At 47.4% G+C, this 15,884-nt stretch overlaps 1 protein-coding gene across 1 annotated transcript; it reads right to left on the bottom strand.

The window, feature by feature from the left end:
- Positions 1-612: 612 nt before the first annotated feature.
- szrd1 (SUZ RNA binding domain containing 1) lies at positions 613-5,428 on the bottom strand. The gene is made up of 4 exons (XM_080763343.1): positions 5,068-5,428; positions 3,378-3,427; positions 2,987-3,256; positions 613-2,848 (listed from the first exon to the last, which is right to left on the bottom strand). The coding sequence occupies exons 1-4, from the start codon at positions 5,116-5,118 to the stop codon at positions 2,737-2,739; spliced, it is 483 nt and encodes a 160-aa protein (XP_080619469.1). The 5' UTR covers positions 5,119-5,428; the 3' UTR covers positions 613-2,736.
- Positions 5,429-15,884: the final 10,456 nt, after the last annotated feature.

The following is a 15,884-nucleotide window of genomic DNA, read 5'->3' as shown; positions in this document are numbered from 1 at the left end:
ATAAGGGGACCTTGGTCTGAAAAACATTCAATACCTGGTTTAAATATCTCACAAACATGTATGTGCATTCATTCCAGTCATGTCACTTCTTTTACCTTTTCTTCCTTGTTCTGCTTTTGAAACACATGAAAATATCTTTTTAATCACCATGGAAGTTTGCACTAATGACTAATGGGAGCAAACTGATTTTAAGAGCAAGACAGACCTCTAGTGGACAAAGGGAGAAAGGACGGAATGAGGAAATATTTAAAAGGCAGCAAGTTGCCCTCAATCCAGTCAATGAAAATGTATTCAAATATATATATATATATATATATATATATACAGTACACACACACACACTATTCTTACAATGCAATAATACAATTCTGTATTGTGTGAGGTCATTGATACGGAATTGTATCAATGACTGCAACAGAACCTTTGTTGCAACAGAACTTTTTTTTCTCCTTTACTCCTTAGCCTCGGAGACCACAGGCAGGTTATTTACCCCTTGGCTTTGGCAAATGACATCCTGAATCCGTGATCAGTGTTGCTTCATTATGTGCTGCCTACATGATTTAAGGCCGTTGTGTGTCAAGAAAACAAACTCAACTATCTCAGACTTAACACTGACATCATAGGATTGCATTTACTCTGGGATTACTTTAGGTCTGCACAGTTGCCCAGAGCCCATTTGAAGCAACATTCTTGAATTAACATAAGCAATGAGCCTTTTAAGTTCAACACATAAAATACTTTTGTTTGTTTTTTTACAAATTGTTTATTAAATCAGTATTTACAGGCAGTTTGTGTTCTCTCTCTCTCTGAGCTCAACCCTGTTTGTTTCCCAGCCTTCCAGATACATTTTCAGAAAGGTTAACGGTATTACTCATAAATTCCCTTAGATAGTAGTTTGTCTTCACTCACTTACATAATGGACCTGACCATGTTGTTCAGTAAGCAAACAGCAAGAAACCGATACGGGAGGCACAAGCTGAGTTCAACCACTACAAGACAGTTTTCCGTCTGAGAAAAACAAACTCCTGCAATAATGTGCAGCACTGAACATGGCTACAATGAGATCTCCCCCCCACCCTGGCCATGACATCAGAGGGTGGTGAAGATTTATGAACAGAACACCTATAGGACAGTAATAAGACAGCCCAGGAAGTCGCTCAAAAGAAAAGCTTCATTGCTGCACCATATAGTTTGATTCTACACATTCCATGTTGGTGCCAGAGCATAAAGTAAGAAAACAGCCACTTTTCTCAACAATCACAAGTCCGTCACTGTTCCTTATGTGTCCCCCTAGCAGACAAGATACTACCTGACAGACAGACCTGGCTTTCATTGGTTCCTTTCATTCCAAAATATGCACTCATCATTGGACAGGGACATATATTTCAGTGACATTTCACCGCACACTCTACGAGCATTATATTTCTAAAGTAGGTGCCAACCTTAAATACGGACATTTGCCTGGTGTTCATGTTGTCGTCATCACTATCAGAAGAGGGAAAAAAAAATACAATCTCAGTTCATTTCATTCATTCAGCCTCTTTCACTTGCACCTGAGTTCATACGCACATCAGTGAAAGACAAATGAAGAAACAAGCACACAGCTGACAGTAGATATGAGGGGGTTTAACACACCACCTCGACAAACTGACGAGTTAATTACCTGATAGACACACAGCGATTTAAAAATGGGCTTTTAGTTCATTCAGGTTAAAATACTGCACTGACATCGCTACCGTCTTATACAAAAAGGGCAGAAAGGCTGCTTAGAAATGGGCTGATATGCACAATGCCCTCTTCATTTGTCTTTGTAAATTTCAATCGTCATTTTACTTTATTTTAAATAGAAACGAGGACCGTCTGAGGAAGATGCCAGAATAAAGGGGGGGTGGGGGGTGGGGGAGACAAAACGTAAACAGAACATGTCAAATATTCAACTTCCACACACACCACCCTCAATATTAAAACAAATGGCAATGTACATATTTCATTATTCAAGAGCAAGAAAAATAAAAAAAAATAAACCCCAAAACATGACAAAGACATTAAAAATAGTTGGGTTGGGGGGGCGGTAGATCAGGGGAGGTGAATTTGAGAGATTTCAGGTATTATTGCTGGAGAGGTACACGTGCGCCAGCCCATCTCATTTTGCTATGGCCCCCGTCACAACTCCTCTCTCTCTTCTTTATCCATCTTTCACTCAACACAGCTGTATGTCTTTGCCATACAGCAGTGTCCGTAGCCAACGTCCAAAGGAGCCTTCAGCTCCATGGGCTTCCCGCCACGGACCAGTCTCAGGACCGACCACAAAGGACCGAGCAGAAGGAGGAGGAGAAGAAGTAGAATCCCTGGGCTTGGTGGGTGTAGGTGTGTGGGGACTGGGGACGGGGGCAGTCTCTTAAAGGGATCATCACAGTGTGTCCAGAAGGTGTCCTTTTTAAATCACAGTGTCAAACAGAGTGGAGTGGGGAGACAAGAGAGAACACTTTCCTTTTTCACTTCCGGCACAAGTTATTTCCTTCCACTTCAAATTCCACAATTACAAGTGGGAAGTGGTGGTGGGGTTGTAGCTGTATTCATAACCCGTCCGACAGCATGGAAAATGAAAGGAAAGTTGTTTTGTTTTAAAGCAATGCTGCATTTGCTAGGAGGCAGGGAGGGTAATATTCATATTCCACTCTCCTCCTGTTGGTCTCTCTCTTCCCCCCCCCCATGGCTAGGTGGCTCTTGGCCCACTTATCTGTGCTGGCGGAAGCCTTGGGTGCCGTCTGGGCCTGCTGGCTGGCGGACAGCGTGATTGTTTGATCGAGTCTCCTCTGAAGGCAGGGCCGAGTTATTGCGCCCTGGTCTGATGGAGAAACGCAATCAACATCAGGCGGTTCAGCAGAATGTGGAACATGCAAAGTTTTAAACCCTAGGCGATCCAAGTCAAAAGGTACATGCATGACAGCTAAGCTGCACAGACGAAAAGTGAATATTATATTACCTTTCTGTGGTGGGCTTATCCTGAGGCGACTCTTCGGGGCTGGCACTGCCCAATATTCTCTTTCTGGCCTCTGCATACTCTGCCTCACGCTGGGCCAGAGACTTGACCTGTTGGGTAGGCCTGTTCTGAGAAATAGGCGACCCCAGTGTCCCGTTGCTGGAGGGGCGCTTCAAGATTCGGATCTGGGGTGGCGGCGCTGCCGGCAGAGACTCATCCTGGATCACTATGGCCGTCTTCAATGGTGAGCGTGAAGAATTGTTACTGGACACTCTGGAAACAAAAAGGGACAGTCAGACATTTTAAACATTATAGGTGGACAGCTACCATACAAATCTTAGACTGAACCAGGAGAATTAGGGGGCCGTTTAGTTTTTTGCTTTGCAGTTCTTACTTTTCTTTCTGGCTGATCCTTAGCTTCTCCTCCAATCTTCTTTCCATTTCCTGTAATAAAAAGAAATGTCCAAAGACATTATGCTGTGATGAGACATTCAAATTGAATTTGGAAACATTTAACAAGTAGGTAGTAAGTCAGAGAGGCCAACAGACGGGAGGCTAGTTTCAGTTTCAAGCTATTTATAAGTGTCTTCTGTGGGGCACTTGCCAAGTCATGTTTTTCTTCTCCCCTGCCATGTGCCCACAAAATGATCCTAGATTTTAGACAAAATGGGTCCACATTTTGCCCAAAGGAAGTAAACTTCTGACATGGGGAGAAAGGTTCTCTAATGCTGTGTGTGTGTGTGTGTGTGTGTGTGTGTGTGTGTGTGTGTGTGCGTGTATGCGCAGGGAGTCCCCCTGGGGGTCCATGCAGGGACCCCCAGGGGTTCCTTTATGAGTTATCATGGGTCTGTAACTCAAGAGTCCACAAATGTAAGGGTTGAGAATCACTGGTTTAAGTCCTTATTATACACTCAAAGTTAGTAGTTGCCATCAGCTTAGCCACTGCCAAGCTCATGGCCTAACTACTACCTGGTACCTGTTGACAACATGCTATGCTGTCAACTGTCAGGGAACCCGCTACAAGAAAGAGACCAAGGATTTCAAAATGACGTCACAAACAATCAGGGAAGTGTGCAGTAAGTTGCTGCCTGGACTTTTTAAAGCCATTTTAATAGCGATCGCAAGTTCACAACACATGACCAAACCAAATGGACCCTTATGGGACTGTAACTCTGAGTGTGGACAAATGGAACCAAATGTACACTCTCAGAGTTAAACCAATATTGATTTTACATTATAAATTGGGGGTCTCGGAGATTTAAATGACATTAAATGGGTGTCCATCCGTAGACTAATGCATGTCAAACTGGGGGTCCTTGAAATTAAACGGGTTGAGAATCCCTGCCAGTAAAAATCTTCTCTTATGGTATGGGGGTCCCTGGCATTATCTCGTCAAATGGTGGGTCTGCGGGCTAATTAGTGGGCTAATTAGTGTCAATTTGGGAGTCCTTGACATGGAAAAAGTTTGGGAACCACTGAGCTATAAATAAAGGAATGCGGCGTGTTGAGACTAGAGACCATCAGCTATTTTCGTCACGCTACACCGAACTACGAAGAGTCTCTTTTCTGGTGGGGACGCCTCGTTGTGACATCGCTGCCGTCGGCACCTTTACCGTAGGTATAACACGCAGACACACAACTACCAAGTTAGTTTAGCTCAAACCGCTAACTATTAGCGGCTAACGTTAGCAACGCCTTCCTTCATGCCGGCGGCCCGGGACGGGACGGTCACGAAAGAAACCCCCCACCTCCCAAAAAACAAACCCCGACATATCAATGAGGTCTCCTTTTTTGACAAATACAAGTACTTCAAACTATGTATTAGTTGGTGTCTTCTTGGGCCAGAAACGACAGATTTCGTTCGTTAGCCACGTTAGCTCAACATGAAGTTGTGTTGTGGCTAACAACATGCTAACACGGCTGGCCTGTTAAGAGTCGTGACATGAAGGGAGGAGGGACGGACGGGGCGGTTGATGACTTGTTCCCAGCGGATCGTTGGCTCTTCGTAAAAGCCCAGGTAGAGCCACATGATTCCTGGATACGTACAACCGTAACGACAACGAGAAGCTTTGTGGTTCTCTTACCCCGCTGTCCGCGGCTTCCTCCCAACTTTCGGCGACCTCCTCCTCATCCATGTTTCATTCTGTTCCTTCCAGCCAGGCCGACACGCTGCTGCTGCTGTCGGGACGGAGGGGCTCCGGCGTCACGTCTGATGATGATGATGGTCCGCCCCGTTCACGCACACACACACACACAGCGAAATCCTCAGTGTTATTAAAGCTGCAATCCGTAGGTTTCACTTTCACGTCATGGTTCCAAAAGGAATTCCCTGAGTCACCACTTGGCCCGGCTGGAGGGACGCGCGGGCGGGCCATAGGACTCGGGAGGTGTGTTGGGATTGTGGCAATGGGGTTTGGGGACTGGCACTGCCATAATGAGCTGTAGCTGTAGCCTGTAGCCCTGTACTGTACTACTTATCCATTTACCGTAAATAAGTTTTGTATGGCTGCTTTACTTCATTTATGGTACTTTTTGACTCATGGTCATGGAGACAAATTGAGAAATTAATCTACAGTGTACTATTGCTGTAATTAAATGCTTAAAATTGGGTTTTATTGGAAATTGGATTTAGGTCCATTATTAAACTAGTGAAAATATCAGATCTACAAGCTCACAACACACACAACGCAGTGAGCTTGTTTTCGTAGATCAGTTAAGATGCAGTTCCCAAGTCCCGACCCAGGTGGCAGGGTCTGGGACACTGTAGGCCTACGGGCTAATTCTCTAGTCTAGAGAGCACCTGGTCAGTGACTTTTGTCACTGCCCTGCAGGGTATACTGAACCAACATGCCAACTGCTTGTACAAAAAACATGTAACTACAGCATGTTACAGCTGCCTTGACTTGGTAAAAGTAACACAGCTGTCCAGTCTTTCTTCATTTCCTGTCATGTGTGGCATGCTGGGACCACACAGCTGGAACAGATGGAGCCTCCTCGGTGTCACTATGATGAGATGACTCACGGTCACCTTCATGAGTTCATGTCCAGCTCATTCCTAGCATATTCTGGGAGGCACCCTATAAGGAGAGCCCTTAATTATGAAGTCAATGTTTGTGCTATTCAATCCAATTGTCTTGGTCATTGTCTGATTTTAGTCCTCCAACCACGAAGAAAATTATATATTTTTGAATTGTTCAATGTAAAACGAATCGGTTAACGATTAGTTTTACAAAGGCTTATCAAAAAGTAACTACCGGGCGGTATTCCACAATCTCCGAATGCTATATAGAGTCTGGAACTACACCTTCTTCAGAACTTTTTTTCTTTTTTTCCTGCTAAACTACAAGCTATATGTAATGCTTAGATGATTTCTATTTGTATTAGGATACCGTAAATATGTGCGACTGTAAAGACGAAACGGAAGTGGGGAGGAGGCTCCACTTCCGCTTTATATTTTACTCATGATAGAGCTTCCGTTGCAGTCTAGACTGTATGACAGACACATTTGGAAATTGCGAGACGCAACAGTCTGGCAACACAAGACTACCTTCAAATTAATCTCCCAGATTAGATGACAGACAGTTGTCTCAACATTCCTGACACTATCGGAAACAGTGGAAGCCTTCAACTGGTATGCTTCCAAGTTCTGCTTTCACATAATTATGGATGGTTGGAATGTCATCTTTCTGCTTCATCCTTCATTGAGTTTTTTGGGAACCACCTAACATTCTTGAATAGAAACAGTGTTATGCAACAATAGAACAGTCATGGTGCACAGACGACCCTTGTCCATTTTTCCACATGTCTCTATAAAATGTCTCTTTGGCCATCAGGTCCACTGCCTTCACAGCACCACCTGTGATATATTAAGTCTCAGCAGTTTTTCATCGGTTAAACTAATCGTTAACCGATTCGTTTTACATTGAACAATTCGTTTCAAAACGTACAACAGGTATAACGATGCAATGTGAAATAGCTCTGTTTACAAAATGCTGTACCCCCTCCAACTGTATATACTTTCCCCATTTTCAACTGTTTGTAGTATATCGTGACACTTAACGTATGTTTTCTCATGCCAATAAAGCTCATTTGAATTGAGCTGATAAAAGCTTTTGAAACAAATAGCAATCTTTTGTGCAGTCACTTTGGGACAAATTTCTTCTCAGGACTATTTAAATAGTATACAGAAAAACTCAGATTTAACATCTGTTTAAAGATAGCAGCTCTGTTTACTTTTGCACTCATACAAGCAAAAACACACCCGTGTGAAGTGAGGGGCACTAATATTTTAAAGTCTAACTCGTGTTTAGTAGGTGATGTAAAACAAACGGTGACAAAAAAAACAAAATTATCTTTACTGTTAGTGGCATTTCATGTTTGTGTTGGGGACAAGATGATGTAAATTTTCCCTTCATTGTCAATGGCGTTTTTTATAACAAACATTGAACTAAAGACAAACATTAAACCTGTATATAGGAGGGGCTAATGCCCCTCAACAACATGTTGGTGTGGCATGTTCCACAAGACACATTTTGTGCTCCCGACCAGATCACACTGCAATTTAGTAACAGACCAGGCTTTCTTCTGGGGTGGAAAGCCTGGTTACACGAGGTTAACCTTCATATACGTATGCCAAAAATGGAGGAATGTCAGAACCATGCAGATACACTGTTGATTAATTGGGTTTTTGGAAAATGAAGAATCATTTTGACTTTTAGAAGCCTGCACATGTACTGTATAGCAGAGTCACTTTCATTCATTGCAGATTCACTATATGTTACGGGACATGAATGCAGTATGTTATTGCATACATAGGCTGCTTAAAACAAAACCAGTCACAAAATATGTATGTATACTGGCAACATTAAAAGTCCATATACTTGGCTGCCACATGACGTCACGTTTAGTGCCCTAAACAAACATTTAATTCACACTTTGTCTGAGGACGGATTAATTCACAATAATGAATGACTATTTGAGGCTTAGCTGACACTTTCACATCCTTCATTTGGAATGGTTGACACGCCCACCCACAAAGTATATACAGTATGCCCCTGCTCACATTTTGTGCAGGAACGCAGCCAGGGTGCCGACCCGGTTCCGGCGAGCCGCCACCGTGTCCAAAATGGTTGAGAAATTACATTTACCATGTGGCGGTCCCCAGGGGGTCCCTGTACTGTACTGTACTGTACTGCAGGGGTTCTCAACGTTTTTTGGCTGGGGATCCCCGGAAATGCTTTGGCCATGTCTCGCGACCCCCGCCCCACCCCCAATACATATTGACCGCTACAATAACCTTAATAATAGAGAAAATAGAACATACTGAAACCAGATATAATCATTAAGGAAAGCTTATGTATGCACATGTGTACTATGTAAACTCTCAATATCCATTTTCCAGCCAAAAAAAACTAAAAGGAACATCTGGGGACCCCCCAAAATAATTTCGGGAACCCCTGAGGGGTCGCGACCCACAGGTTGAGAACCCCTGCTGTACTAGTGTACTGTACTGTCACTGTACTGTAACACCCCAAATCATCATATATACAGTTAATATGTGGTCCACGTGATATGAATATGAACAGCAATTGAACATGGATAAAAGCAGATACGACCTGTTCTCTATCGTGTTCGAGACTGGCTCTCCACTACATATTTTCAATATGTACGGGAACTGACCCGACGGGGCAGTGTTCATGGATATCTCTTTAAGACACATCTTCTATGGTGGCCCTGCCCAGATTCCAATCAGCGGGCTATTTAAGCCCCATCTGTGCAGTGCCACTTCGATTTTTTGATTTCCACGAGAGCAGACGTTTCGTGTATCTCAGCAGTTTTGACACTATTAAACAACATATATATATATAAATATATATATTTAGAACATGAAGCTGCGTGGCACACAGTCCACTTACCTAGGTAAGAAGAGAGCTGGTCGTCTCGACGACTCCTCTCGGGGCGCCGCGTAGCTCCACAAAAAAACAACAACAGCAACAAGCTGCAGGCCTAATCCGCTAGACAGTGGAGGAAGCCTCAGCTTGTCCGTGCGTCCGTTCCCTGGTGAAACCCGACCACGTTGGGGGAAACCTTGAGACGGCGTTCGGTCCGTGCGTCCGTTCCCTAGTGAAACCCGACCACGTTGGGGGAAACTAGGAAACGGCGTTCGGTGTGGCCAAAGCCAAGTGCGAAGCCGACCACGTTGGCGGAGCCCTGGTTCCCTGGCTGCAGAAGCGGTGAGACCTCCGGGTCTATCATCGCAGCTGTACACCGCGGCGGCGATTGGCGGGGTAGAACCTAGAGGAGCTGACCCAGTCGGCGTACTCTGAGGCCATCTACGTTCGCTGATCGTTGCCGCCGCGGTCCGGGCCAGACCACACGGCAGAGAGTGTAAACAAACAATTCCAGCGTGTTCCAACTTCCTCATTGACAGGTTGACGTGAGCGTCATAGTGTAGGAGGTATGCTCGTCAGGGACGGCTGCCCAGACTGCACTGTGCCTCACGGTTCACAAGAGGGCGGTGTGGCTCAAAGATCAGGAGACAAAAACTCCAGATGACCCACCGTGTTAGGCGCTGCAATTAAATCGCTTACTCTGTCAGAATTGGTTCTGGTTAATATATACTTATATGCTTATATATATATATACCTGTGTGTATCAATACAAGCATACAGGTATGTGTATCACGCAAGCTGATACACTACCAATGTATTGTACAGTCTGTACAATACAGTACAGGCATATATATATGTACCATTGTAAAGCGCTTTGAGCACTTGGAAAAGCGCTATAAAAATGCAATTGATTATTATAAGTATGATAATGGCTACAACAACACACTATGCATGTGGACTTGTAGGCCTACTGGTATGATATACAAAAGTTTGGAAGCCTCCAGTGTGCTTAATGTCAGATTGTTTTGTGCTAGAGCGGCCGAGCAGTTTATGTACAACCTCTTCCAGAGGTCCATAACTCTGCTGGTGACACAAAACAAACTGTAGACATTGATTTGGGGACTCTGTCCTAACAAAGAGAGAGCACACTGAGAATCCGCGTCATGGGGATGTCTTAGGGTACCATGTTGCCTTGATTCGGTTATGCAGCATTGTGAGCTGCAAAGGGTAGATTATGACCCCTCACGTTCAAGCAATTACTATGGGCCCACTCCCTGTGGAGCACATTCCGAACAGTTAAAATATGGTGTACAATACAAGATGTATACTTATATGTATATATAGGTACACATATAATAAATAATATATAGGTATACATATGAATATATCTATATAGAGACAAGAGGAGATGGAAATAGCAGGGATTTCTCAGGCTGCATGTGGAGCTCACACGCCCACAGAGGATGGCCATGACCAGTGTGTGCCCTGCGGGGGCCCTGGTATGAGGACCTCCTGTATGAATGGTCTCTTCCTTCCAGCTGAAGCTGGAGGGGCCATGCCTGTTTTAGAGGCAAAAGACCAGTCGTTTCCACTGACAGACCCATAAAAATGTATTTTTTATGTGAACGGGTATATGCTATTTGTATACAGCTGTGACTCTGTCTCCAAGACAATGTTTTCTCAAGAGAGACAAATAAAGACTACCTTGAACCTGGTCCCAGGTTGGCAGAGCTGGGCGAGCTAAGCTCAGGCTATAGCTCCACCTCTTTCCTGCCCTGCCTGGTATGGACAGGTCTGTAAAGAAGGATTTAGTGAAAGTTTTCGGCGAGACTACTTACGAGTGTCAGCAGCCTATTAATGCACTACAGTGTGCAGTTTAGGGAGCGAGCGTTGACTCGCCCTCTCGGGTTAGCTGTTGTCTCGTTTGTAGGTGAGACTAACACAATTCCTTGGGGTCAGACGGCCATTAGAGCACACTATACAGGGTATGGTTTACTGAATGGATCCCCATTAGCTGATGCCAAAGCGACAGCTAATCTCCCTGGGGTCCATATGAAATAGACATACAAAGAGTACATGAATACATGTATTGTGGGTGTTGCGCCAGCTTACACCCCGGTGATGTAGTTCGGTATTGTGGATCTGGGTTCAGTGACACAAACAGAACGTGCTGGGTCAGTCGAAGGTTTCCCTTTATGTTGGGCAGTCATCATAGCGCACTATACTGTCGTATTTCTGGCGGGGTGTCAGCTCACGCGACAGTGGTGTAGTTCTGTCACAGACAGGACATGCTGGGTCTGCCAGGAAGTATGCCTGAATCTCAGCCATTATCACACTATAGGGCGTATTGCTGACGAGGTCAGCTCATGCGTCCGTGGTGTAGCTTCACGGTGGAGCCGGGCTCAGTGACACAGCAGAGCGTGCTGTGGCTGTCGGGCAGAGCACACGATACAGTGTACAGTGTGTCACGGCGAGCCGTTTATGCACCTAGGTGTGACTCTGCGGGGTAGAATCCGGTTACCGGTCTGAAACCACAGAGAAAGCTCTTCTCATCCAGAGAAGTCACGAAGTCATGGCTATCTAGGCGCAGCTAGCCAACAACAACAGCAACAAGACTGAGTGCCGAATCTGCCTCGCGGAGGAAGCCTCAGTCTTGTCCGTGCGTCCGCTCCCTGGTGAAACCTGCTCGTCGGGGGAAACCTTGAGACGGCGTTCGGTCCGTGCGTCCGCTCCCTGGTGAAACCTGCTCGTCGGGGGGAAACCTTGAGACGGCGCTCGGTGCGGCCAAAGGGTCCCAAGTGCGAAGCCGACCTCGTTGGTGGAGCCTGGGTTCCCTGGCTGCAGAAGCGCTGTGAGACCCCGAGCGAAACCGACCTCGTCGGTGAACCTCCTGGTTGATCATCGCGGCTGTAAACCGTTGCGGCGGGTAGCGGGGTAGAACCCAGAGGAGCTGACCTAGTCGGCGTACTCTGAGGCCATCTACGGTCGCTGATCGTTGCCGCCGCGGTCCGGCCAGACCACACGGCAGAGAGCGTAAACAAACAATTCCAGGGCCAACCGGCGGGGTATGGCTAGAGGTGCTCAGCACACCGAGCCCACTCCTCAGTCCTGACAGTTCAGGATACCCAGCCCCCACATGCTGTCTCTCGAGACAGTGGCGGTCAATTCAGGTGGACCCCTGAGTAGGTTCCACCATGTCATGGGTTGTAGCTCTCTCGAGGTCGTCCTCAGACGAGCCCTCCATTGTCGTTTCCGGTGATCCTGGATCTCCATCTGGCCAGTTTGTTGGTACTTTGCGCTCCTGCGTCGTTCTTGAGTACATCCACGGATGTTGGCGTGGGACGTCCTCGTGACCGGTGCCCGTTTGTTGGATCCCACAGCACTAGTTTGCTGGCTGGCATCTCTTGGCAGTGAGCCAGCTGGTGCCTCCGCCCCTTAGGGCTGAGGGAGACCACGGTGTACCGGGTGCTCGCACATTAGGTCGGCAGCCCCCCCACGGGAGGTGGTACTGTCTGCCTTGCGGCATGAGCCAATTAAGCGTGGACACTTGGGTGGCTTCTCGCAGGACAGCATTTTTGTTGTTAGCAGTGTCAGCCACAAGAATGTCCCTATCAGTGCATGAAGGAGGCTGCCGCTTCCTACATGGCAATGGTTAGGTGGTGCTGGCACCAATCCCTGCACTCTATACCATACGGCCTGATCAGAGAGTGCTCGGGTAGACCATGGTCGAAGGGTGGACTGTCCCACCGGATCACAGGGGTGATCCAACAGGGACAAGCAGGCAGGAGTGCCAGGGTCGCCTGGAAGGCGGGCACACTCTGCCCATGGGACAACAGCCCCCTGGTTGCTGTAGAATGGTGTATCTCTGACAGAGATCTACACAGCAGTGACATGGGCGACTCTGTCTACATTCACCTTGTCCTACCGATGGAACGTGGTGGCATCCGCTCCCCCTGTGGGAGTCGCTCCTGCGTGCTACTCAGCGGTAGGGTCACCAGCACCTTGACCGGTCAGGTCGGCCGGGCATCTGACGGGCTGGCTCGAGCAGCCCTTCACCCCGGTGGTCACTGGCCTAGCATCATGCTGGGCCAGCTGAGCCTAGGTGGCGTCTTGCGCCTAGGCCACGAGTATTACTTACTTGGTATGAATACTGAAGTTTTGGAGCGTTTTGGCAAGCGCCTGTGACTCATGGCGCTCACCACTTATAGGCTCGGACGGAATTCAGGTTAAACTGCCTCGGGCTGCCGCAGGGGCAGCTGGTCTGCTTATTTCCTCGCGGTGTGTCTTAGAGAGTTCCCGTACATATTGAAAATATGTAGTGGAGAGCCAGTCTCGAACACGATAGAGAACGGAGGGTTACACTCTCTGTAACCCAGGTTCTCTGAGTGGAGAGACTGGCTCTCCACAAAAGAGCCGCTCCGAAATGCGTGTCAATCAAGAATTAATCGAAGTGGCACTGCACAGATGGGGCTTAAATAGCCCGCTGATTGGAATCTGGGCAGGGCCACCATAGAAGATGTGTCTTAAAGAGATATCCATGAACACTGCCCCGTCGGGTCAGTTCCCGTACATATTGAAAATATGTAGTGGAGAGCCAGTCTCTCCACTCAGAGAACCTGGGTTACAGAGAGTGTAACCCTCCGTTATATCACAAATCTATTATCCGCTCCATATCAGACCGTAGGTCGGGGCGCCCCTTGAAGGTTGCCAGAGGTGTCGTCTGTCCTGGAGAGCTCTGACGTGTCTTTACTTTTTCAGACACTATCATCTTTCTGTCTCTCTGTGACCTTGATAAGCAGTATAGCACAGCTAGGGTGCACACTCTTATAAGTAATGGTAACTTCTTTAAAGGTCTACTTTATCTCATGATCGTGTGTGCGTGCGTGTGTGTGTGCGTGCGTGTGTGTGTGTCAGCCAGGGACACACGTGGTTGCACCACTCAAAAATGTGAACGTACGGATCAGAACCACCCCCCCTACCTTGATCCAGTAGTTTGATCCCTCTACGATTTGGGCCCTGTACGACTTGGCTTGGAAAACGGTGTACTTCTTCCTCGTTTTCCTCTATACGTCCGACTTCATCTTAACATTTGAATATTGATTGATTGAAGTATTTATTAACAGTTTGCAGAATTACAGTAGGCCTACATTTCAAGCACAACTCAATACAAAAACTGAGTGGACGACCCAATAAAGCACTACACTTGTTTAAGAGGGGCCACCTTGTAAACGCTTAAACAATACACAATACGGTATACACTTGGTCAAAAAGTTATTTTAAACTCCTTCACTCAGTGAATCGCCCTATGGGGAGTGCCATCTCTGGCATGAACACACAGAATTAAACCATATACTTCACGAACAATTTCATTGGTCGGGACTTCTACCCGCCCATGGCATGATCACCCCTCCCACCGGGGTGATAACGTTCCACTCATGCCACACGGGTCATTCCGATTGTCTTCTGCTTGCTGAACGCACGTTAAGCCACGCTACCTGTTTGTTATTACCTGTTGAAACCGTATCTCACCAAAGACGGGCCATCGGCTTGTACCAAGAGATTCACAGTGTTCTGCAAACCCTCCGGTAGCCCTCTTCACGACGATACGTCTCTTGCAAAAGACCACGTAAGTGTTTACCGGCCGCTGAGAAGCGTAACAAAGGTCTTGTGCAGTGTAGAGTTTGTTAGCCCGCTAGCCAGCTTCCTCCTCCGGTCGTTAGCTCTAGCTAGAGGCCCTCCTCGGCTAGCTTTAGCTCGCTGGTGCAGCGCCGAGAGACGCCACTTAGCCTCGCTGTTACACAACGTTAGCCTCCTCCCGCGCCGTAAGACCGGGCTGTCTGCTAGCTTGCACTCGCCTACACAACGAGCCTTAGACGCGGCCCTGCCTTGTTAGCCTGACGCCGAAAGACGCGAGCTAACTCGCCGCTACGCTCCGCGCCGCTGAATACACATCACCGACGCGGCCCAGCTTTGTTTACTTGCCGCCGAAAGACGTTGGTTTACTCGCCGCCGAAGTTACTCTCCGCCTCCGGCCTTTTACACGCTCCCGCGGTAAAAACCGGAGTGCATCTTCCAGGCCATCGCCGAAAGACGAGGCCCCTCCACTGGGCTTATTAGTGTAAACAATAACCCACTTGACCCACGTGACGACCCGCGGATAGTGACCACGGTCCTAGTAGTTACTGAAGTAACTCTGGTTGTAGTACTTTCCCTGCTAGGTTACGAAAGTAACCCAGGTTCTAGTAATTTCTCTGCTATTTTTGAGTGCTCTGTGTAAACTCCACTCTAACTAGCAAGAGCCTGTGGTTGGTTTGTTTTCTCTGCTATCTTGAGTGTTTGTGAAAACTCCACTCTAGTTAACATGGATACTGACAAGAACCCAGCATCCACTAGCACCAAGGCTAGTAGCTTAGCAGCTACTCCACAGAGGGTCTGTCTCCACAGGTCATGCTCCAACCTTCTGGCTGTAGATGACCTCCACACAAGCTGTGCCTTTGCCTGGACTTCTTCGCCAGGCCATCCTTGCTTCTGTCCATGCTGTCTTCCCCTTTCCTTCCGGCGGAAGCAGAGGCGTCTTCAGCGGGTTGAGGTCCGCATCGCCCACGGCGATGCCAACTTGGACGACCCGGGTTTTGATCTGAGAACACATTCTCCACTCTGACCCAGCGCCCCAATACAGGGGCTCGTCCTAAGCCTACATCCACCGCCACCGGACAGGCAGCAGCCTGCACCTGGAGCCAGGGGGATGGGCACAACTACGCTCCGGCTAAGAAGGTACCTAAGCCCGCTAAAAAAACGGGCTCCAACCTTATAACTTAAAAGAGAAGTGCTTCTACAATATCTTGGACTGCGGGTTCCTTCTTCAAGCTACACCAACACCCAAGATGGCCTGCAGGGGTGACAACAGCTCTAGTTGACTCGCCGCCGAAGCTACTCTCCGCCTCCGGCCTTTTACACGCTCCCGCGGTAAAAAAACGGAGCGCAATTTGCCAGGCCATCGCCGAAAGACG

The sequence above is a fragment of the Protomyctophum bolini genome (genome assembly GCF_963924005.1).
Source record: "Protomyctophum bolini genome assembly, chromosome: 5".
NCBI lineage: Eukaryota > Metazoa > Chordata > Actinopteri > Myctophiformes > Myctophidae > Protomyctophum > Protomyctophum bolini.
Note: the sequence above shows the minus strand (reverse complement) of the source record. Positions and strands in the feature narration are given on the sequence as shown.

Coding starts and splice junctions, on each gene's coding strand:
- szrd1 (XM_080763343.1), bottom strand. CDS start 5,118: ATGGATGAGGAGGAGGTCGCCGAAAGTTGGGAGGAAGCCGCGGACAGC. Junction 3,428..5,067: donor AGGAAGCCGCGGACAGCGGG/GTAAGAGAACCA, acceptor TTTTTATTACAG/GAAATGGAAAGAAGATTGGA. Junction 2,849..2,986: donor GATAAGCCCACCACAGAAAG/GTAATATAATAT, acceptor TTTCTCCATCAG/ACCAGGGCGCAATAACTCGG.